The 23,566-nt window shown below is 46.6% G+C and overlaps 1 protein-coding gene across 6 annotated transcripts in view; it reads left to right on the forward strand.

The window, feature by feature from the left end:
* Window positions 1-23,566, forward strand: part of BAZ2A (bromodomain adjacent to zinc finger domain 2A) — a 441,771-nt gene that overhangs the window by 391,575 nt on the left and 26,630 nt on the right. For 5 of the 6 annotated variants that reach the window (XM_063952546.1, XM_063952545.1, XM_063952543.1 and 2 more), the window contains one exon: window positions 2,431-6,700. The exons of the other annotated variant lie outside the window; for it this stretch is intronic. In XM_063952546.1, coding sequence (XP_063808616.1) covers window positions 2,431-2,599 — 169 coding nt within the window. In that variant the 3' untranslated portion in view covers window positions 2,600-6,700. Of the gene's footprint in view, window positions 1-2,430; window positions 6,701-23,566 lie in introns of those variants that run through there. 6 annotated transcript variants of the gene reach the window in all.

Below are 23,566 nucleotides of genomic sequence, written 5' to 3' on the forward strand. Positions count from 1 at the left end.
ATGCATGCAAGTTTAGTACTTCTAGACTTCTGAATTTTTTTGCAACAAGGCCTGGATTTAGGACTTTGACTAGCCTCCCTCAAGGTTCACATTTCTGCCTTGTCGGTGTTGTTTCAGCGAAAAATTGTATCTGTTCATACATTCACTCAGGACGTACAATGGATTTAGCCTCCCTATGTCCTTCCTGTGGCTCCATGGGATCTATCTGTTCTTACTGCCCTTCAAGAGCCTGTGTTTGAACCTCTTGAGTCTGTGGACCTTAAATGCCTTACGCTTAAGGTCATTTTTCTGTTGGCTATTGCCTCTGCTAGGAGGGTGTCAGACTTAAGCGCTTTGTCCTGTCGTCCACCCTTTCTGATTTTTCCCTGTGACAGGGCAGTTCTTAGAACTCGCCCTGGTTATCTACCTAAGGTGGTGTCATCTTTCCACATTAACCAAGAGATTGTGGTTCCGGCCTTTATCTCTCCTAGTTTGTTCTCCAAAGAGCGGTCTTTGGATGTGGTACGGGCTCTCCGTATATATGTAGAAAGGACTGCCTCTATCAGGAGGTCAGATTCTCTTTTTGTACTTTTTGGTTTTCACAAATGTGGCTGGCCTGCGAATAAGCAGACCTTGGCCAGATGGATTAGAATGGGGATTGCACAAGCTTATGCACAGGCTGGACTCCCAGCTCCTGCTGCCATTAAGGCCCATTCTACTCTGTCTGTTGGACCGTCTTGGGTGGCACGTCCGCTGAACAATTGTGCAAGGCAGCTACGTGGTCCTCAGTGGTTCTATGCCAGGCATTCCCAACCGTGGTCCTCAAGGCACACCAACAGTACAGGTTTTAGTGATATCCAGGCTTCAGCACAGATGGTTAAATCAAAATAACAGGTACTAATTAAGTCACCTGTGTTCAAGCCTGGAAATCACTAAAACCAGAACTGTTGGTGTGCCTTGAGGACAGAGCTTGGGAAACACTGTTCTATGCCTTTGATACTTCCTCCTCCCAGGATGCTTCCTTTGGATGCCGGGTTCTTGTGCCGCTACAGTGCGTCCCCTCCCATGAGGAACTGCTTTAGGACATCCCCGATGTTATTCCCTGTGGAATCCCAGTGTATCCCGCTGCAGATAAGGAGATTTATGATAAGACTTACCATTGTTAAATCTCTTTCTGCGAGGTACATTGATTTCCACAGAGCCACCCACAGAGCACTTAGCTTCTTTGGGTTTGTATGGCATTAGCCCGCTTATGGCATTAGCCCGCTAGTCCCTTCTCCTGTCGTGAGAATGTGGGTCTATGTGACTATCATCTACCGTCTCTCTTACCTGCTACTGCATTAAACTGGTTAACAAAACTGAGCTCCAGTGCCTGGAGGCGGGGCTATAGAGGAGGCGGTGCAGTGCATCCCGGGAACAGTCAAAGCTTTAGCCTGTTGGTGCCTCGGATCAAGATCCAACTCTACACGCCGATGTTATTCCCTGTGGAAACCAGTGTACCTCGCAGAAAGAGATTTTACAATGGTAGGTCTTACCATAAATCTCCTTATATGTGTATATGGTATGTTTACATGTAATGACTTCTCAAAGATTTCCTTTATCATATGTAAGGAATAATAAGCATTACATTTCCTTTCATTTGATATACGAATCATTGCACTGCATGAAGTGTAACAGTTTTTATAAGCATTCAAAGTTGAAAAACATTAATATTTCAAAAAGTGTCCGCAATTTTGGCCACCACTGTATGTTTAATATCCAATCATCACCTCATCACCATGTACCATATATAGTTTCTTAATATGTTCTAAAAAGAGTAAATTCATTCAATGAAAGTTGTGAACGAATTTACCCTTTATAGAACATATTAAGAAACTCTATATATGGTACATATTACCCCCCCCCCCCCCCCCTCCCATATGCCCCCCCCCCCCCCCCCCCCTCCCACCAAAGTACTATTTGGGCAATTAACAAACAAAAAAAAATCTGTATTACTGTGGCAAACTCCCTTTGAGGCAACATTGCCCATAGTGCTCTGACAAATGTACAAAATCTTCACCAAGAGTGATGTTTACAGTATTCGGACCCGCTCTCGGGCTGTGGAAATTTTTACTACATGTGCGCATATGGTTTGTAATATGGATATGCTGGAAAAGGGAGTGGCACATGCTGTAATCTTTCCAGTGGTCCAGCTGGAAAGATTAGATCTTTGCGCTAGTTCATATCTATAGATTGTAAGCTTGCGGGCAGTGCCTTCCTACCTCTATGACTGTTTATTATCACCCAGTTTGTTATATCATTGTTATTTCCAATTGTAAAGCGCAACGGAATTTGCTGCGCTATATAAGAAACTGTTAATAAATGAGAGCTAAATAGGAGAATCATGTTTCTGATATAACGCGTAAGCCAGCATGTATTTAACCAGATCTATCTCCCCTCCTGTCACTGTAGGTATTCCAGTTGTGAAGAATTTGCAGAAGATGCCAAGCTTGTGTTCAGCAATTGCCAGTTGTTTAATGAGGATGACTCTGTAGTAGGGAAGGCTGGCTTGGTTCTGAAGAATTTCTACGAAAGCCGCTGGGAGGAATTTAATCAAGAACGTCAAAACAATACACTTTGAGACTGGAGTTCATCATTTCCTAATTTAACATTACTTCTGCATCACTTAAAACGGGTTCATCTCTCTTGTTGTCACTTCATCTTTCAGTGTGCTGCGCTCCACTTTGAGGGAAAATTCTGGCAACAAAGAGGTTAATTTATGGTCATCCGGGACCCTCCTTTCTTCCCAATTTCTCCAGTGGGTCTGGATCCCTTACATTCCCCAATTACAATGTCTCTAGAGTAATATTGTTACAAAGGCACTCTAAGTTCTACTGTATGTATAAGTGGCCAGGCTGTGCGACCCTGCATTCACATCTGTGTTAGACCATACATAGCACACTGAATGCAAGGACTATAGGAATTCCTCTCATGCAGACATGCCAACTGAGTGTTTCTCGTCTACTGAACTTGCAGAACACCACTGAAATGTGCACATTTACATGTGTTCCTACATCTGTTCTGAGCATAATGTATGAAATGCATATATTTACAAGTATACGTAAATGAATACATACACACCAAATGGGCACAAAGTTACTGAATAATATACATTCTTGTTATTTGTACTACAAGACGACATGTTACCCAGTTGTAACATTGGCTCATTCCGTTCCTGTTGCTATCATTTAAGTTGATGAATTGGACAGCGGGACATGTTTAATAGCAATAGAGCATTTGTGCATTTTTGTTAGGACCATAGAGGAGGTATCGGATACATAGCATACCTTCCAATGTGTATTGTGTTATACGGCCAGTAATCTGGGCACTAGCCTGGACAGAACAATATTCCTGTGTGCTCTGGGCTGGACTTCCTTCTTTGGTTATCATTATTTGTACCCCCTTCCTTCCTTAGGCACTACCTCCTCCCATGCCAATGGCTTCTTTACCTTTACATTTTCCCTTCCCAAAAGGTACCATCTAAATTCTAGTGTTGTACCTCTGGTCTTTATGGGCCGTAAGCACTACAGGGTTCCCAGAGGATGTTTGCTACCAATTATTCCTTCTCACTTGACTGTTGGACTAGTGGTGGAGAATTGATGTGGCATCCTTTTTTTTCTGTACATTGTATATTTATTTATCACTGTCTCTGCTGTACAGGCCATTTGCTTGTGGTATTTAATATCTTCTCATTGTTTGTTGAAAGGTGTATTTTGGAAAACTTTTGAGAACCAACCTGTAATGACTATATTATTAGCAGGAGCTAGAACAATTGATTTATTCCTGCTAAGGGCCTCCAGCATATAGACTTCTGTTGAAAGGGTTCCTCTACCCTTCAATTACATCAACCTTTGGCTGTCAAATGGTTTCTGATGATACAAGTGATCCATCTGCTAGTATCCTGTTCATGCCCTTCTGGGAGGAATCACACCGCTAATGTAGAATTGAGGAATATACAGATTAGTGTACACATAATTTTGTTTTGTGTGTGGTCTATATTATCTTTAGCTTCTGTTGGGATCATTGATCCTTACAGCTAATACAGTCCCCAATGCAAATTATGTGTTTTATCATGCATGTGTACTCATACTATATGGTAAATGTGGATGGGGGAACAAGCATTACGTGTAAAACAGAAGAGAACGTGTTTTAGATTATTTGTTCCCAATAATTGCATTTGCTTTGGGATTCCATTTTCATTAACCTAAAACTGTGTTCTAGTCTATAGCATTCTCCATATATCTCCATTATTGCAGAAGCAGTGCCAGCACATTCCACTTCTCTCCTGTGCTTAGTTCTGCCTAGAAAATAACTTCCTCTCTAGTAACAGTCACATGTTGCAGCTGTAGTGTCAGTTCAGTCTCCAGACTTCTACTGTATCTGTATTTGCACTTTAGAAGGGCAATCCTTACTGAACGTGACCGAAATACCCGACGTTTCATACATTCAGTCTGATAATTCAGTGATCATACCAGTTACTATACGGAGACATTTATCACCCTGCCTTGTGTCTTAGCACTAAGTAATAACACTGATTCCTCATCAGGTGACAGTGGGACGGTGCAGTTCTTATTTACAGCAATATTAGATTTGCAGCAAGCGTGTTGCATTGTAAAGCAATAAACCACAGTATCCTATGCACTCAGCCCAATGTGTTTAAATATTAGACAACATTAAACCGGAGGCCTTTCCACTGAATTTGTATTATACTAGACCAGGAAATGAACAAGAATTGAGCTCCAATACAGGCAATTTGGCGTAATCCATAAATGACAGAACTGGGCAAGGATGGAGTGATTAGAAAAGCATTCTGGCACTGCAGTGAAAAAAATATATATATATATTTTTGTATTCTGGATGATTTGTTTTTATTTTGGTATTCAGTAGAGAACAGGCTTTAAATTGAGTTTATAAGATGCATAGATATTTATTTGATTTAATAACAGCACTGTGTCTTTTTGTTAAAGTATGCCAGCCATCCGGTTCCTGAGCTGCGTAACTCCTTGGGCACTAGGTAATATACAAAGGGGTGGTTCCTTAGAGAAAGGGGGGGGGGGATTTTCTTTACTATGCGTTAAGCCCCGGGCTGTTCATAGCGCAGGCTCCTCAGACTGCCAGATTAGAGTGCTCGGGGGAACCCTATTGTTATTTTTTTTATTGCATATTGCCCATGTATAACGCTAGAGGCTCTGGTGACGGGACTGCTTTACATATTGGTGGAACCTCTGTTTCTGTCTGTTTTCTTTTATGAATTCTGTTATGAATGCAAGGCTGGTTGAGTGGGCATAATTGCTGAAATAACACTTTTAGGGGGATGGGTAAGCTTCCTCTGTGGGCTATAGTTACACTAAGTTTTCTCTGTGTATTTTATGCACAAAATGCAATTAGCTGGGATACCCTACAGCTCTGATCTCCAAACTGGCAACTGCATTCCTTTGGAAGCTCACATTGTTTATAGTCACCGATTCTTGGATTTAATGTTACCAGGCTTTACATTTGCATAGTTTCTTGTAGAGCAACTTTTATCCTAAAATATATACTTCTGCATTGAGCCTTTTTAAGATGTTTCTTATCTTTTGTCAGACACTATGCATTGGGCTTACACTTCTTCCATGCCACCTGCTTTACCACATGACCATAGTGAAGCTAGATGGGACGGAAGCTTGCATTTCAGATACTGGGAGTGTGACCTTAAAGTGAACCACTCTTTTTTTTATATAAAGTGCTATTCATATCAGCTCACTAGGAATTAGTGACATCATCGCTTTGTGCTTAAATGATGTCATTAGTCCCAAAAAAATTGATGGGTTGCATTCATCTTAATACTGGTTCATGCCTCCACTGTTGCAGAGTGACTGGTACACTTGGACAGTCGGCCACATCCTGTAGCTTGTATTATTCCATAAGAAGCCTACATAATAACTATTGTCTTTTTTTTTTTTTTTTTTTTTTTTTTTTTGTAACAGCGTGTAAAGCCCTACAATCAACCACCAAATTATTGTTAAAAAAAAAGGAAAAGTATATTCTGGTTATTTCACATCCCACCAATTCACTTTGTTCTGTTAGTGTCTATGTGGCACAAGCACTAAGATACAATAACCCATTTGTAAATTACTTTTACAGAGGCCTCATCATTTCAGTTCTGTGTGTTACAATTTTCTTAGTATATTAAGGGTTTATTTAAAATACTGTGTTTATTTAAATTAAAGACTTGTCACTTCCGTGAAATATATTCTTATCAAACTGGTAGCAAATACATTGCAGAAATCTCCTCAACCACATAAAACAGGACAGGAACGACACAGGTTTAGTCTTTGCTACACTGAATGAGAGTATGAGTGCAGGTTTTTCTATTCGTGCCACAAGCATCTTTTTGATTCCGATTCTAGGTTAGTACGGCAGCTTAAAAATGCCTTGGGCCACGCTAGAAAACTCCACCAGCTCTCACATTCTCTTATATTATTTTTTATATATATGTAACCAAACTGTGTTATAGTGACTTTTGATAAATGTACAGTTTTTTCTGTGAATTTAAATTTATTCATTTCTATATTTTTAGGACCAATCTCGTTTTTAAGAAATGGAAAACAAACTAAAAAAAAAATATTAGAGATTGACGTTGCTGTACTGTGCCCTTTAGCAGCTGAAATATAAATAAAACAATGAGTGATAGAAATGTCAATTGTTATTTTTCGTTACTATTTTCTTTTGTAAACCAACACAACTTCTAAGTCAATAGTATTTGTTTTAAGAACAAAACAAAAAATGTAAAATGCCACATCTTGGCTCTCTATAGATTGTAGAAGGCGATGCTGTTGGCATTGATACTATTAAGACAGTGGTTCCCAAACTCTGTCCTCAAGGACCTCCAACAGTGCATGTTTTCCAGGTCACCTAGCAGTGCACAGGTGTACTCATTACTCACTGACACATTTTAAAATCTCTACAGGTGGAGCTAATTATGTCCCTTGTGATTCTGTGAGGAGACATGGAAAACATGAACTGCTGTGGGTCCTTGAGGAATGAGTTTGGAGCCACTGTATTATGATATAACATTTCAATGGATACATAAATAACAGAGGGAAAGTATTTGCGCCTTCTAAAATGTGGAAAGTTGCCTACTTTCTACCTATCATTTTATAGAATGTATCTGAAAAACTATTGGTCACTATGAGCATCTTACCCACTCTTTAGAAGGCCTCATACATCTCCCCTACAGTGTTTCCATAAAGTCAATTACTAATGGAGGACCCTGTGATGTCTACATAATTTCGTTTTTACCACTTGAATTCCTTTAACAAAGCAGTTTTGTGATACGTTACCACTGCACAAATGTTTTATTTGTATTAATCACTTACCCCAGCTTACTGCATACAGGACCAGGGCTTTTTGTAAGGTGGTCTTAAAATAGGATTTTAAATACCTACCGGTAAATCCTTTTCTATGAGTCCGTAGAGGATGTTGGGCACTCTCAAAAGACCATGGGGTATAGACGGGATCCGCAGGAGACATGGGCACTTTAAGACTTTCAAAGGGGCGTGACCTGGCTCCTCCCTCTATATCCCTCCCCAGACTCAGTTTGGAACTGTGCCCGGCGAGACGGACATTACGAGGAAAGGACTTAACAATCAAGGTGAGCCAACACCAGCTCACGCCATAAGCATGGCGTATAACATGGCAGATAACTGAACACATGTCAACGGACATGGACAAAACCTCAGCAACAAGCTGAAGAAAAAAAAAAAAAAAAATACAACCTGTGTGTAACCAGAACTAAACTGAAGATACAGTACGCACTGGGACGGGCGCCCAACATCCTCTACGGACTCATAGAAAAGGATTTACCAGTAGGTATTTAAAATCCTATTTTCTATTTCGTCCTAGAGGATGTTGGGCACTTTCAAAAGACCATGGGGTTTATACCAAAGCTCAATAGCGGCCGGGAGAGTGCGGATGACTCGGCAGCACTGATTGAACAAATTTAAGGTCTTCATCGGCCAAGGTATCAAACTTGTAGAATTTAGCAAACGTGTTCGACCCCGACCAAGTAGCAGCTCGGCAAAGTTGCAATGCCGAGACACCCCGGGCAGCCGCCCAGGACGAACCCACCTTCCTAGTGGAATGGGCCTTCACTGATTTCGGCAACGGCAAGCCTGCCGTTGAATGAGCCTGCTGAATCGTCTGACATATCCAGTGGGCAATGGTCTGCTTGGAAGCAGGAAACCCAATCTTATTGGGAGCATACAAAATAAACAGAGACTCTGTTTTCCTCAATGGAGCCGTCCTGGCTACATGAATCTTTAAAGCTCTGACCACATCCAGAGACTTATTCTCAGCCAAAGTGCCAGTAGCCACTGGCACCACAATAGGTTGATATGAAAAGAGGAAACTACCTTTGGCAGAAATTGTTATCGAGTTCGCAACTCTGCTCTATCTTCATGGAATGCGGATGTCAACGCCAACAAAATGACAACTTTCAAAGTGAGGAATTTTAACTCCACTTTACGCAAATGTTCAAACCAATGTGACTGAAGGAACGATAATATGACGTTAAGGTCCCAAGGTGCCACAGGGGGCACAAAAGGAGGTTGGATGTGCAACACCCCTTTCACAAAGGTCTGCACTTCAGGAAGTGAGGCCAATTGTTTCTGAAAGAAAATGGACAAGGCAGAAATCTGCACTTTAATGGAGCCTAATTTAAGGCCCGCAACCACTCCATTCTGTAGAAAATGGAGAAAACGTCCAAGGTCAAATTTCTCTACTGGAGCCCTCTTGGGCTCGCACCAGGAAATATATTTCCTCCAAATACGGTGATAGTGCTTTGACGTCACAGCCTTCCTGGCAAGAATAAGAGTAGGTATGACTTCACTGAGAATACCCTTCCGGGCTAAAATCTGGCGTTCAACCGCCATGCCGTCAAACAGCTACCGCTGTAAGTCTTGGTGGACGAACGGCCCCTGCCGCAGCAGGTCCTCGCGAAGAGGAAGAGGCCAGGGATTGTCGACTAGTAATGTCTGAAGATCCGGGTACCACGTTCTCCTTGGCCAGTCTGGGGCCACAAGGAGCGCTGGAATGTTTGTTCTTTTTAGAAGTCTCAACACCTTTGGGAGGGAAAAAGTACACCGACGGAAACACCCAGGGTGTTGTCAGCGCATCCACTGCCTCCGCCTGAGGGTCCCTGGACCTGGAACAATACCTCAAGTTTTCTGTTGAGGCGAGACGCCATCATGTCTATATGGGGAACCCCCCATCGAACTGTTATCAGTGTGAAGACCTCCTGATGGAGGCTCCACTCTCCTGGATGAAGGTTGTCTCTGCTGAGGAAGTCTGCTTCCCAGTTGTCCACTCCCGGAATGAATATTGCCAACAGAGCGCTTGTATGTTTTTCCGCCCAACAAAGAATTTTCGTGGCTTCTGCCATTGCTGCTCTGCTTCTCGTGCCGCCTTGGCGGTTGATGTAAGCCACTGCCGTGACATTGTCCGATTGGATCAAAACTGGCAGGTTCCGAAGAAGATGTTCCGCTTGTAGGAGGCCGTTGTAAATGGCTCTCGGTTCCAGAACATTTATGTGAAGATGCGTTTCCGGACTTGACAATCTTCCTTGGAAGCTCACCCCCAGAGTGACTGCCCCCCAACCTCGGAGACTTGCATTCGTGGTTACCATGATCCAGTCCTGGATCCCGAACCGGCGTCCCGCAAGCAGGTGAGAGCTGTGGAGCCACCACAGAAGTGAGACTCTGGTGTTGGGAGATAGAATTATCCTCCGGTGCATATGAAGGTGGGATCCGGACCATTTGTCCAACAGGTCCCACTGGAACACTCTGGCATGGAACCTCCCAAACTGGAGGGCCTCGTATGCCGCCACCATTTTTCCCAGCAATTGAATGCATTGATGAATGGAGACCGTTTTCGGTTTTAGCAAGAGTCTTACCAGACTCAGAATTTACCGAGCTTTCTCCATGGGGAGAAACACTCTCTGTTGGACCGTGTCCAGTATCAAGCCCAAAAACGCCAACCGGGTTGTCGGGATTAACTGTGATTTCGGCAAGTTCAGGAGCCAGCCGTGCTGTTGTAGAATTGACAGGGACAGTGCAATGTCCTGCAACAATTTGTCCTTGGACATCGCCTTTATCAGGAGATTGTCCAAGTACGGGATAATTGTAACTCCTTGCTTGCGCAGGAGAACCATCATTTCTACCATTACTTTGGTGAAAATCCTCGGAGCCGTGGATAGACCAAACGGCAACGTCTGAAACTGGAAGTGCATATCCTGGATAGCAAATCTCAGGAAACTTTGATGAGGAGGATAAATGGGGACATGAAGGTAGGCGTCCTTGATGTCCAATGAGACCATGAATTCCCCCTCCTCCAGACTGGAGATCACAGCTCTGAGAGACTCCATCTTGAATTTGAATTTCACCAGGAAGAAATTGAGAGATTTCAGGTTGAGGATTGGTCTTACCGAGCCATCCGGCTTCGGCACCACAAACAGGCTTGAATAAAACCGCTGCTGCGCCAGGGGTACCGGGACCACAACCTGATTTTGACACAAGTTTTGTACTGCACCGCAGACCAGAGCCCTGTCCGGAAGCGAAGCTGGTAAGGCTGATTTGAAAAAACGGTGAGGGGGAACGTCTTGAAACTCCAGTTTGTACCCTTGGGACACAATACTCAATACCCAAGGGTCTAGACCCGAGCGAACCCAGACCTGACTGAAAAGCTTTAGGCGTGCCCCCACCGGTGCGGGCCCCTGTAAGGGAGACCTGGCGTCATGCGGAGGATTTGGCAGAAGCCGGGGAGGACTTCTGCTCCTGGGAACCCGAGGATGCGGGTACCCCCTTGCCTCTACCTCTGGTAGCCAGGAAGAAGTTTCCTCTGCCTCTTCTATACTTGTTGGGCCGAAAGGACTGCATTTGATAATGGCAGTTTCTTCCGTTGCGTAGGAACAGAAGGTAAAAAGGTAGATTTACCTGCGGTAGCTGCCGATACTAAATCAGTAAGACCGTCACCGAAAAGTTCACCTCTCTTAAAAGGAAGAGACTTCATATTTCTCTTGGAATCAGCATTCCACTGGTGAGTCCAGAGCGCTCGCCTAGCCGCAACGGACATAGCATTCGCCTTAGCACCTAGCAGGCCAGCATCCCTTGCAGCCTCTTTCAAGTATGCAGCTGCATCTCTGATATAACCAAGCGTTATCTGGATGTTATCTCTATCCAGAGTATCCCAATCAGAAGACAAAGTGTCCGCCCACTTTTCAATAGCACTACTGACCCACGCAGACGCAATAAGAGGCCTGAGCAGCGTCCCTGTAGTAGTGAAAAATAAGATTTTACTTACCGGTAAATCTATTTCTCGTAGTCCGTAGTGGATGCTGGGGACTCCGTAAGGACCATGGGGAATAGACGGGCTCCGCAGGAGACATGGGCACTTTAAGAAATAATTTAGGTTCTGGTGTGCTCTGGCTCCTCCCTCTATGCCCCTCCTCCAGACCTCAGTTAGAGAAACTGTGCCCGGAAGAGCTGACAGTACAAGGAAAGGATTTTGGCAATCCAGGGCAAGATTCATACCAGCCACACCAATCACACTGTATAACTTGTGATAAACTTACCCAGTTAACAGTATGAACAACAACAGAGCATCAGGTCAACCCTGATGCAACCATAACATAACCCTTATTGAAGCAATAACTATATACAAGTATTGCAGAAGAATTCCGCACTTGGGACGGGCGCCCAGCATCCACTACGGACTACGAGAAATAGATTTACCGGTAAGTAAAATCTTATTTTCTCTAACGTCCTAGTGGATGCTGGGGACTCCGTAAGGACCATGGGGATTATACCAAAGCTCCCAAACGGGCGGGAGAGTGCGGATGACTCTGCAGCACCGATTGAGCAAACACAAGGTCCTCCTCAGCCAGGGTATCAAACTTGTAGAACTTTGCAAAAGTGTTTGAACCTGACCAAGTAGCCGCTCGGCACAGTTGTAATGCTGAGACCCCTCGGGCAGCCGCCCAAGAAGAGCCCACCTTCCTAGTGGAATGGGCCTTAACTGATTTTGGCAGCGGCAATCCGGCCGCAGAATGAGCCTGCTGAATCGTGTTACAGATCCAGCGAGCAATAGTTTGCTTTGAAGCAGGAGCACCCAGCTTGTTGAATACATACAGGATAAACAAAGACTCTGTTTTCCTGACCCTAGCCGTTCTGGTTACATAAACCTTCAAAGCCCTGACCACATCAAGCAACTCGGAATCCTCCAAGTCAGTAGTAGCCACAGGCACCACAATAGGTTGGTTTATATGAAAGGATGAAACCACTTTCGGCAGAAATTGTTGACGGGTCCGCAATTCTGCTCTATCCGCATGGAAAACCAGATAGGGGCTTTTATGTGACAAAGCCGCCAACTCTGACACACGCCTAGCCGAAGCCAAGGTTAGTAGCATGACCACCTTCCACGTGAGATATCTCAACTCCACCGTTTTGGGTGGTTCAAACCAGTGGGATTTCAGGAAACTCAAGGTAGATCCCAAGGTGCCACTGGAGGCACAAAAGGGGGCTGAATATGCAGCACTCCCTTTACAAACGTCTGAACTTCAGGTATAGAAGTCAACTCCTTTTGAAAGAAAATGGATAGGGCCGAAATCTGGACCTTAATGGAACCCAATTTTAGGCCCAAATTCACTCCTGACTGTAGGAAGTGAAGGAAACGGCCCAGCTGGAATTTCTCCGTAGGGGCATTCCTGGCCTCACACCAAGCAACATATTTTCGCCATATACGGTGATAATGTTGAGCGGTCACGTCCTTCCTAGCCTTTATCAGCGTAGGAATGACCTCATCCGGAATGCCTTTTTCTGCTAGGATCCGACGTTAAACCGCCATGCCGTCAAACGCAGCCGCGGTAAGTCTTGGAACAGACAGGGCCCCTGTTGCAACAAGTCCTGTCTTAGAGGAAGAGGCCACGGGTCCTCTGTGAGCATTTCTTGCAGATCTGGATACCAAGTCCTGCGTGGCCAATCCAGAACAATGAGTATTGTTCTCACTCCTCTTCTTTTTATGATTCTCAGCACCTTGGGTATGAGAGGAAGAGGAGGAAATACATAGACCGACCGGGAACACCCACGGTGTCACCAGGGCGTCTACAGCTATCGCCTGAGGGTCTCTTGACCTGGCGCAATACCTCTGTAGTTTTTTGTTGAGGCGGGATGCCATCATGTCCACCTGTGGCAGTTCCCACCGACTTGCAATCTGTGCGGACTTCCTGATGAAGTCCCCACTCTCCCGGGTGGAGGTCGTGTCTGCTGAGGAAGTCTGCTTCCCAGTTGTCCACTCCCGGGATGAACACTGCTGACAGTGCGCTTACGTGATTTTCCGCCATCGCTACCCTGCTCCTTGTGCCGCCTTGTCGGTTTACATGAGCCACTGCGGTGATGTTGTCTGACTGAATCAGAACCGGTTGGTCGCGAAGCAGGGTCTCCGCTTGTCGTAGGGCGTTGTATATGGCCCTTAGTTCCAGGATGTTGATGTGAAGGCAAGTCTCCTGACTTGACCACAAACCTTGGAAATTTCTTCCCTGTGTGACTGCTCCCCACCCTCGGAGGCTTGCATCCATGGTCACCAGGACCCAGTCCTGAATGCCGAATCTGCGGCCCTCGAGAAGGTGAGCACTCTGCAGCCACCACAGGAGAGACACCCTGGCCTTGGGGGATAGGGTGATTAACCGATGCATCTGAAGATGCGATCCGGGCCACTTGTCCAGTAAGTCCCATTGAAAGGTCCTCGCATGGAACCTGCCGAAGGGAATGGCTTCGTATGATGCCACCATCTTTCCCAGGACTCGAGTGCAGTGATGCACTGACACCTGTTTTGGCTTTAATAGGTTCCTGACCAGTGTCATGAGTTCCTGAACTTTCTCTATCGGGAGATAAACCCTTTTCTGGTCTGTGTCTAGAATCATGCCTAGGAAAGGCAGACGAGTCGTAGGCACCAACTGCGACTTTGGAATATTTAGAATCCAGCCGTGTTGCCGTAACACTTCCAGAGAAAGTGCTACGCTGCTCAGCAACTGCTCTCTTGATCTCGCTTTTATGAGGAGATCGTCCAAGTATGGGATTATTGTGACCCCTTGCTTCCGCAGGAGCACCATCATTTCCGCCATTACCTTGGTAAATATTCTCGGAGCCGTGGAAAGACCAAACGGCAACGTCTGAAATTGGTAATGACAATCCTGTACCACAAATCTGAGGTACGCCTGATGAGGTGGAAAAATGGGGACATGAAGGTATGCATCCTTTATGTCCAGAGACACCATAAAATCCCCCCCTTCCAGGCTTGCGATGACCGCTCACAGCGATTCCATCTTGAACTTGAACCTTTTCAGGTACATGTTCAGAGATTTTAAATTCAATATGGGTCTGACCGAACCGTCCGGTTTCGGGACTACAAACATGGTCGAATAATAACCCCTTCCTTGTTGAAGGAGGGGAACCTTGACCACCACCTGTTGAAGATACAATTTGTGAATTGCAGATTTGAGGTATCGGTGAGGGGGCATCTCTTCGAATTCCAGCTTGTAACCCTGAGACACAATATCTATTGCCCAGGGATCCAACTGGCAGTGAACCCACTTGTGGCTGAAATTTCGGAGACGCGCCCCCCACCGGGCCTAGCTCCGCCTGTGGAGCCCCAGCGTCATGCGGTGGATTTTGTGGAAGCCGGGGAGGACTTGTTCCTGGGAACTAGCTGTGTTGTGCAGCTTCTTTCCTCTGCCCCTGGCAATAAAGGACGCACCTCGGACTTTCTTGCTTTTCTGTGATCGAAAGGACTGCGTTTGATAATACGGTGCTTTCTTAGGCTGTGAGGAAACATATGGCAAAAAATTTGACTTTCCAGCAGTAGCTGTGGAGACCAGGTCCGATAGACCCTCCCCAAACAATTCCTCACCCTTGTAAGGTAAAACCTCCATATGCCTTTTTGAGTCGGCATCACCTGTCCATGGCCGAGTCCACAAGACCCTTTTGGCAAAAATCGACATAGCATTTATTCAAGAACCCAGTAGACTAATGTCTCTTTGAGCATCTCTCATATATAGGACAGCGTCTTTTATATGCCCCAGGGTCAATAATATAGTATCCTTGTCTAAGGTATCAAGTTCCTCAGACAGGGTGTCCGTCCACGCTGCTACAGCACTACACACCCAGGCCGACTCGATCGCCGGCCTCAGTAAGGTACCTGAATGTGTATAAATGGACTTCAGGGTACCCTCCTGCTTTCTATCTGCAGCATCTTTGAGGGTAGCCGTATCCTGTGACGGCAGGGCTACCTTCTTGGATAAGAGTGTTAAAGCTTTGTCTACCCTAGGGGAGGATTCCCAGCGTAACCTGTCCGTTGGCGAGAAAGGATACGCCATAAGAATCCGTTTAGAAATCTGCAGTTTTTTATCTGGAGATTCCCAAGCCTTTTCACATAACTCATTTAGCTCGTGTGAGGGGGGAAAGGTTACCTCTGGCTTCTTTTCCCCATACATATGTACCCTCTTGTCAGGGACTGGGGTTTCCTCTGTGATGTGCAACACATCCTTAATTGCTATAATCATATAACGGATGGATTTAGCCAGTTTAGGCTGTAACTTTGCATCATCGTAATCGACACTGGAGTCAGAATCCATGTCTGTATCTGTGTCAACAATTTGGGATAGTGGGCGCTTCTGAGACCCTGACGGTCTCTGCGACATAGGATCAGGCACGGGTTGAGACCCTGACTGTCCTGAGGCTTCAGCTTTTTCTAACCTTTTATGCAATGAATTAACATTATCATTTAAAACCTTCCACATATCCATCCAATCAGGTGTCGGCGCCGTCGGTGGAGACACCACATTCATTTGCTCCCGCTCTGCTTCCACATAGCCTTCCTCGTCAAACATGTCGACACAAGCGTACCGACACACCACACACACAGGGAATGCCCTTTTTGAAGACCGTTCCCCCACAAGGCCCTTTGGAGACAGAGAGAGAGTATGCCAGCACACACCCCAGCGCTATAAACCCAGGAATAACACAGTAACTTAATGTTAACCCAGTAGCTGCTGTTTATATTGATTTTTGCACCTAATTATGTGCCCCCCCTCTCTTTTTTCCCTCTTCTACCGTGTATCTGCAGGGGAGAGCCTGGGGAGCTTCCTCTCAGCGGAGCTGTGGAGAAAAAATGGCGGGGGCTCATACATATATACAGTGCCCAACTGTATTTCTCTAACGTCCTAGTGGATGCTGGGGACTCCGTCAGGACCATGGGGGGATAGCGGCTCCGCAGGAGACAGGGCACAAAAGTAAAAGCTTTAGGATCAGGTGGTGTGCACTGGCTCCTCCCCCCATGACCCTCCTCCAAGCCTCAGTTAGATTTTTGTGCCCGGCCGAGAAGGGTGCAATCTAGGTGGCTCTCCTAAAGAGCTGCTTAGAGTAAAAGTTTGTTAGGTTTTTTATTTTCAGTGAGTCCTGGCAACAGGCTCACTGCTACGAGGGACTTAGGGGAGAGAAGTGAACTCACCTGCGTGCAGGATGGATTGGCTTCTTAGGCTACTGGACACCATTAGCTCCAGAGGGAGTCGGAACACAGGTCTCACCCTGGGGTTCGTCCCGGAGCCGCGCCGCCGATCCCCCTTGCAGATGCCGAAAAGTGAAGGTCCAGAAACGGCGGCAGAAGACTCTTCAGTCTTCATAGGGTAGCGCACAGCACTGCAGCTGTGCGCCATTGTTGTCAGCACACTTCATAGCAGCGGTCACTGAGGGTGCAGGGCGCTGGGGGGGCGCGCCCTGGGCAGCAATGATAGTACCTTATTCTGGCTAAAAATACATCACATATAGCCCCTGGGGGCTATATGGATGTATTTAACCCCTGCCAGGTCTCAGAAAAACGGGAGAAGAAGCCCGCCGAAAAGGGGGCGGGGCCTATTCTCCTCAGCACACAGCGCCATTTTCCCTCACAGAAATGCTGGTGGGAAGGCTCCCAGGCTCTCCCCTGCACTGCACTACAGAAACAGGGTTAAAACAGAGAGGGGGGGCACTTATTTGGCGATATGTATATATATATTAAAATGCTATAAGGGAAAAACACTTATATAAAGGTTGTCCCTGTATAATTATAGCGTTTTTGGTGTGTGCTGGCAAACTCTCCCTCTGTCTCCCCAAAGGGCTAGTGGGGTCCTGTCCTCTATCAGAGCATTCCCTGTGTGTGTGCTGTGTGTCGGTACGTGTGTGTCGACATGTATGAGGACGATGTTGGGAGGCGGAGCAAATTGCCTGTAATGGTGATGTCACTCTCTAGGGAGTCGACACCGGAATAGATGGCTTATTTAAGGAATTACGTGATAATGTCAACACGCTGCAAGTCGGTTGATGACATGAGACGGCCGGCAAACATATTAGTATCTGTCCAGGCGTCTAAAACACCGTCAGGGACGTTATAATGCCCATTTTACCTCAGACACGGACACTGACCCCAGTGTCGACGGTGAAGAAACAAACGTATTTTCCTTTAGGGCCACACGTTACTTGTTAAGGGCAATGAAGGAGGTGTTACATATTTCTGATACTACAAGTACCACAAAAAAGGGTATTATGTGGGGTGTGGAAAAACTACCTATAGTTTTTCCTGAATCAGATAAATTAAATGAAGTGTGTGATGAGGCGCGGGGTTCCCCCGATAGAAAATTATTGGCGGTATACCCTTTCCCGCCAGAAGTTAGGGCGCGTTGGGAAACACCCCTTAGGGTGGATAAGGCGCTCACACGCTTATCAAAACAAGTGGCGGTACCGTCTCCAGATACGGCCGCCCTCAAGGAGCCAGCTGATAGGAGGCTGGAAAATATCCTAAAAAGTATATACACACATACTGGTGTTATACTGCGACCAGCGATCGCCTCAGCCTGGATGTGCAGCGCGGGGGTGGCTTGGTCGGATTCCCTGACTGAAAATATTGATACCCTTGACAGGGACAGTATTTTATTTACTATAGAGCATTTAAAGAATGCATTTCTATATATGCGAGATGCACAGAGGGATATTTGCACTCTGGCATCAAGAGTAAGTGCGATGTCCATATCTGCCAAAAGATGTTTATGGACACGACAGTGGTCAGGTGATGCAGATTCCAAACGGCACAAAGATGTATTTCCGTATAAAGGGGAGGAGTTATTTGGGGTCGGTCCATCGGACCTGGTGGCCACGGCAACTGCTGGGAAATCCACCGTTTTTACCCTAAGTCACATCTATGCAGAAAAAGACACCGTCTTTTCAGCCTCAGTCCTTTCGTCCCCATAAGCATATCTGCCCAGGGATAGAGGAAAGGGAAGAAGACTGCAGCAGGCAGCCCATTCCCAGGAACAGAAGCCTTCCACCGCTTCTGCCAAGTTCTCAGCATGACGCTGGAGCCGTACAGGACCCCTGGATCCTACAAGTAGTATCCCAGGGGTAAAAATTGGAAAGTCGAGACGTTTCCCCTCGCAGGTTCCTGAAGTCTGCTTTACCAACGTCTCCCTCCGACAGGGAGGCAGTATTGGAAACAATTCACAAGCTGTATTCCCAGCAGGTGATAATCAAAGTACCCCTCCTACAACAAGGAAAGAGTATTATTCCACACTATATTGTGGTACTGAAACCAGAAGGCTCGGTGAGACCTATTCTAAATCTGAAATATTTGAACACTTACAAAGGTTCAAATCAAGATGGAGTCACTCAGAGCAGTGATAGCGAACCAGGAAGAAGGGGACTATATGGTGTCCCGGGACATCAGGGATGCTTACCTCCATGTCCCAAATTGCCCTTCTCACCAAGGGTATCTCAGGTTCGTGGTACAGAACTGTCACTATCAGTTTCAGACGCTGCCGTTTGGATTGTCCACGGCACTCCGGGTCTTTACCAAGGTAATGCCCGAAATGATGATTCTTCTTCGAAGAAAATGGACGACCTCCTGATAAGAGCAAGGTCCAGAGAACAGTTGGAGGTCGGAGTAGCACTATCTCAAGTAGTTCTACGACAGCACGGGTGGATTCTAAATATTCCAAAACCGCAGTTGTTTCCGACGACACGTCTGCTGTTCCTAGGGATGATTCTGGACACAGTCCAGAAAAAGGTGTTTCTCCCGGAGGAGAAAGCCAGGGAGTTATCCGAGCTAGTCAGGAACCTCCTAAAACCAGGAAAAATGTCAGTGCATCATTGCACAAGGGTCCTGGGAAAAATGGTGGCTTCTTACGAAGCGATTCCATTCGGCAGATTCCACGCAAGAACTTTTCAGTGGGATCTGCTGGACAAATGGTCCGGATCGCATCTTCAGATGCATCAGCGGATAACCCTATCTCCAAGGACAAGGGTGTCTCTCCTGTGGTGGTTACAGAGTGCTCATCTTCTAGAGGGCCGCAGATTCGGCATTCAGGATTGGATGCTGGTGACCACGGAGGCCAGCCTGAGAGGCTGGGGAGCAGTCACACAGGGAAAAAATTTCCAGGGAGTGTGATCAAGTCTGGAGACTTTTCTCCACATAAATATACTGGAGCTAAGGGCAATTTATAATGCTCTAAGCTTAGCAAGACCTCTGCTTCAAGGTCAGCCGGTATTGATCCAGTGGGACAACATCACGGCAGTCGCCCACGTAAACAGACAGGGCGGCACAAGAAGCAGGAGGGCAATGGCAAAAACTGCAAGGATTTTTCGCTGGGCGGAAAATCAATGTGATAGCACTGTCAGCAGTGTTCATTTCGGGAGTGGACAACTGGGAAGCAGACTTCCTCAGCAGGCACGACCTCCACCCGGGAGAGTGGGGACTTCATCGGGAAGTTTTCCACATGATTGTGAACCGTTGGGAAAGACCAAAGGTGTACATGATGGCGTCCCGCCTGAACAAAAAACTGGACAGGTATTGCGCCAGGTCAAGAGACTTTCAGGCAATAGCTGTGGACGTTCTGGTAACACCGTGGGCGTACCAGTCGGTGTATGTGTTTCCTCCTCTGCTTCTCATACCCAAGATATTGAGAATTATAAGACGTAGAGGAGTAAGAACTATACTCGTGGCTCCGGATTGGCCAAGAAGGACTTGGTACCCGGAACTTCAAGAGATACTCACAGAGGACTCATGACCTCTGCCGCTAAGAAGGGACTTGCTTCAGCACGTACCATGTCTGTTCCAAGACTTACCGCGGCTGCGTTTGACGGCATGGCGGTTGAACGCCGGATCCTAAGGGAAAAAGGCATTCCAGAAGAGGTCATTCCTACCCTGGTCAAAGCCAGGAAGGACGTGACCGCACAACATTATCACCACATGTGGCGAAAATATGTTGCGTGGTGTGAGGCCAGGAAGGCTCCACGAAGAAATTTCAACTCGGTCGATTCCTGCATTTCCTGCAAACAGGAGTGTCTATGGGCCTCAGATTGGGGTCCATTAAGGTTCAAATTTCGGCCCTGTCGATTTTCTTCCAGAAAGAACTTCAGTTCCTGAAGTCCAGAAGTTTGTCAAGGGAGTACTGCATATACAACCCCCTTTTGTGCCTCCAGTGGCACTGTGGGATCTCAACGTAGTGCTGGGATTCCTCAAATCACATTGGTTTAAACCGCTCAAATCTGTGGATTTGAAATATCTCACATGGAAAGTGACCATGATGTTGGCCCTGGCCTTGGCCAGGCGAGTGTCAGAATTGGCGGCTTTGTCTCACAAAAGCCCATATCTGATTGTCCATTCGGACAGGGCAGAGCTGCGGACTCGTCCCCAGTTTCTCCCTAAGGTGGTGTCAGCGTTTCACCTGAACCAGCTTATTGTGGTACCTGCGGCTACTAGGGACTTGGAGGACTCCAAGTTGCTATTTGTTGTCAGGGCCCTGAAAATATCGGTTTCCAGGACGGCTGGAGTCAGGAAAACTGACTTGCTGTTATCCTGTATGCACCCGACAAACTGGGTGCTCTTGCTTCTAAGCAGACGATTGCTAGTTGGATATGTAGTACAATTCAGCTTGCACATTCTGTGGCAGGCCTGCCACAGCCAAAATATGTAAATGCCCATTCCACAAGGAAGGTGGGCTCATCCTGGGCGGCTGCCCGAGGGGTCTCGGCATTACAACTCTGCCGAGCAGCTACGTGGTCGGTGGGAGAACACGTTTGTAAAATTCTACAAATTTGATACCCTGGCTAAAGAGGACCTGGAGTTCTCTCATTCGGTGCTGCAGAGTCATCCGCACTCTCCCGCCCGTTTGGGAGCTTTGGTATAATCCCCATGGTCCTGACGGAGTCCCCAGCATCCACTAGGACGTTAGAGAAAATAAGATTTTACTTACCGATAAATCTATTTCTCGTAGTCCGTAGTGGATGCTGGGCGCCCATCCCAAGTGCGGATTGTCTGCAATACTTGTACATAGTTATTGGTACAAAAATCGGGTTATTATTGTTGTGAGCCATCTTTTCAGAGGCTCCGCTGTTATCATGCTGTTAACTGGGTTCAGATCACAGGTTGTACAGTGTGATTGGTGTGGCTGGTATGAGTCTTACCCGGGATTCAAAATCCTTCCTTATTGTGTACGCTCGTCCGGGCACAGTATCCTAACTGAGGCTTGGAGGAGGGTCATGGGGGGAGGAGCCAGTGCACACCACCTGATCCTAAAGCTTTTTCTTTTGTGCCCTGTCTCCTGCGGAGCCGCTATCCCCCCATGGTCCTGACGGAGTCCCCAGCATCCACTACGGACTACGAGAAATAGATTTATCGGTAAGTAAAATCTTATTATATGTTTACTTTTGCCAAAAAGAAGTCCAAATGCTGCCCAGGGCGCCCACGCCCTGCACCCTTACAGTGACTGGAGTATGTGAGGTGTGTGGGAGCAATGGCGCACAGCTGCAGTGCTGTGCGTTACCTCAGTGAAGAACGGAGTCTTCTGCCGCCGATTTCGAAGTCTTCTCATACTCGCACGGCTTCTGTCTTCCGGCTCTGCGAGGGGGGCGGCGCGGCTCTGGGATTGGACGGCGAGGGTGAGATCCTGCGTACGATCCCTCTGGAGCTAATGGTGTCCAGTAGCCTAAGAAGCAGGACCTAGCTTCAGAGAGTAGGGCTGCTTCTCTCCCCTCTGTCCCACGATGCAGGGAGTCTGTTGCCAGCAGAGCTCCCTGAAAATAAAAAAACCTAACAAAATATTTTCTCTCAGCGAACTCAGGAGAGCTCACTGAAAAGCACCCAGCTCGTCCGGGCACAGTATTAAACTGAGGTCTGGAGGAGGGGCATAGAGGGAGGAGCCAGAGCACACCAGAACCTAAATTCTTTCTTAAAGTGCCCATGTCTCCTGCGGAGCCCGTCTATTCCCCATGGTCCTTACGGAGTCCCCAGCATCCACTAGGACGTTAGAGAAATAGCCTTTAGGGTAGCCTCCTGCTTACGGTCCGCCGGCTCCTTAAGGGCCGTCGATTGGGCTGCAGGGAGGGCTACCTGTTTTGACAAACGCGCCAGGGCTTTGTCTACTGTGGGGGGATTTTACCACGTATCCCTATCAGACTCGGGAAAGGGGTATGCCACTCTGATCCTTTTAGGAATCAGATATATTTTTTTTTTTTTATCAATAGTTTTTATTGAATTTTTTTCATTGCAAACGGGTACAAAAGGAAGAGAGAGGGAAGGGGGGGGAGTAGGTACATAAACATATAAGAGAACGTTACAATAGACATGTGCAAACAAGTGCATACAGTTCAAAGTCGATCACCAGGTACATCGTAAGGAAAACAACAACAAAAAAAAGAGAAAAAGAAAGGTATTTATAGAGATGGAAGGATGGCAATGGGCTCGCTATAAATACAGCCCAAATAAGGGTTAATTGTGGTCTTAGAAGGGGGGGGGGAGGCCTCATCAGCCGATGGGGCTAGGAGGTGGCTGTCCAGGGGGGAGGGGACGTAACATCAATGCAGCACCTTCACCTTCCGTGGTAAACAGATGCCAAGGCATCCAGCGCACCAAAGGAGATTTAGCAGTGAAGGAGTATGGGATGTGTTCAGTCTCCATCAAGAAGTGCAGCTGTATTTTGTGTATTACCTTCGACAACGGAGGCATCGTGGCCTGTTTCCAATTTTGGGCTAAAGCCGCCCGTGCGGCTAGACATATGTGGCCTAAGACATAGTGTAGATGTACATCCACGCCTCGCGGATATGTATTCAGTAAAGCTATACGGGGAGAGGGGGACAGGTCGAGATTCAAAACTTTATTGATAAGGCCAAATCTCTCTGTCCAGTACGCCTGGGCATGGGGGCATGACCAAAAAATATGGAAGAGGTGGCCTACTTCTCCGCATAGGCGCCAACAAAACTTCGAACATGCAGGCCAGATCGTATGGAGCCTTTCCGGTGTAAGGTATAATCTATGGAGTAGCTTAACATGCATTTCGGAGTGATTCAGGCATTTAGACATGGTAAAAGATGACAGAAAAATGCGTTGCCATTGAGAATCATGGAGAACACATCCCATATCTGCCTCCCACCTGATTTGGGCTTTAGATTTAGGAGCAGGGAGTAATGAGAGCAATGTTTTATACCAGAAGGAG

The sequence above is a fragment of the Pseudophryne corroboree genome, chromosome 2, assembly GCF_028390025.1.
Source record: "Pseudophryne corroboree isolate aPseCor3 chromosome 2, aPseCor3.hap2, whole genome shotgun sequence".
NCBI classification, from domain to species: Eukaryota; Metazoa; Chordata; class Amphibia; order Anura; family Myobatrachidae; genus Pseudophryne; species Pseudophryne corroboree.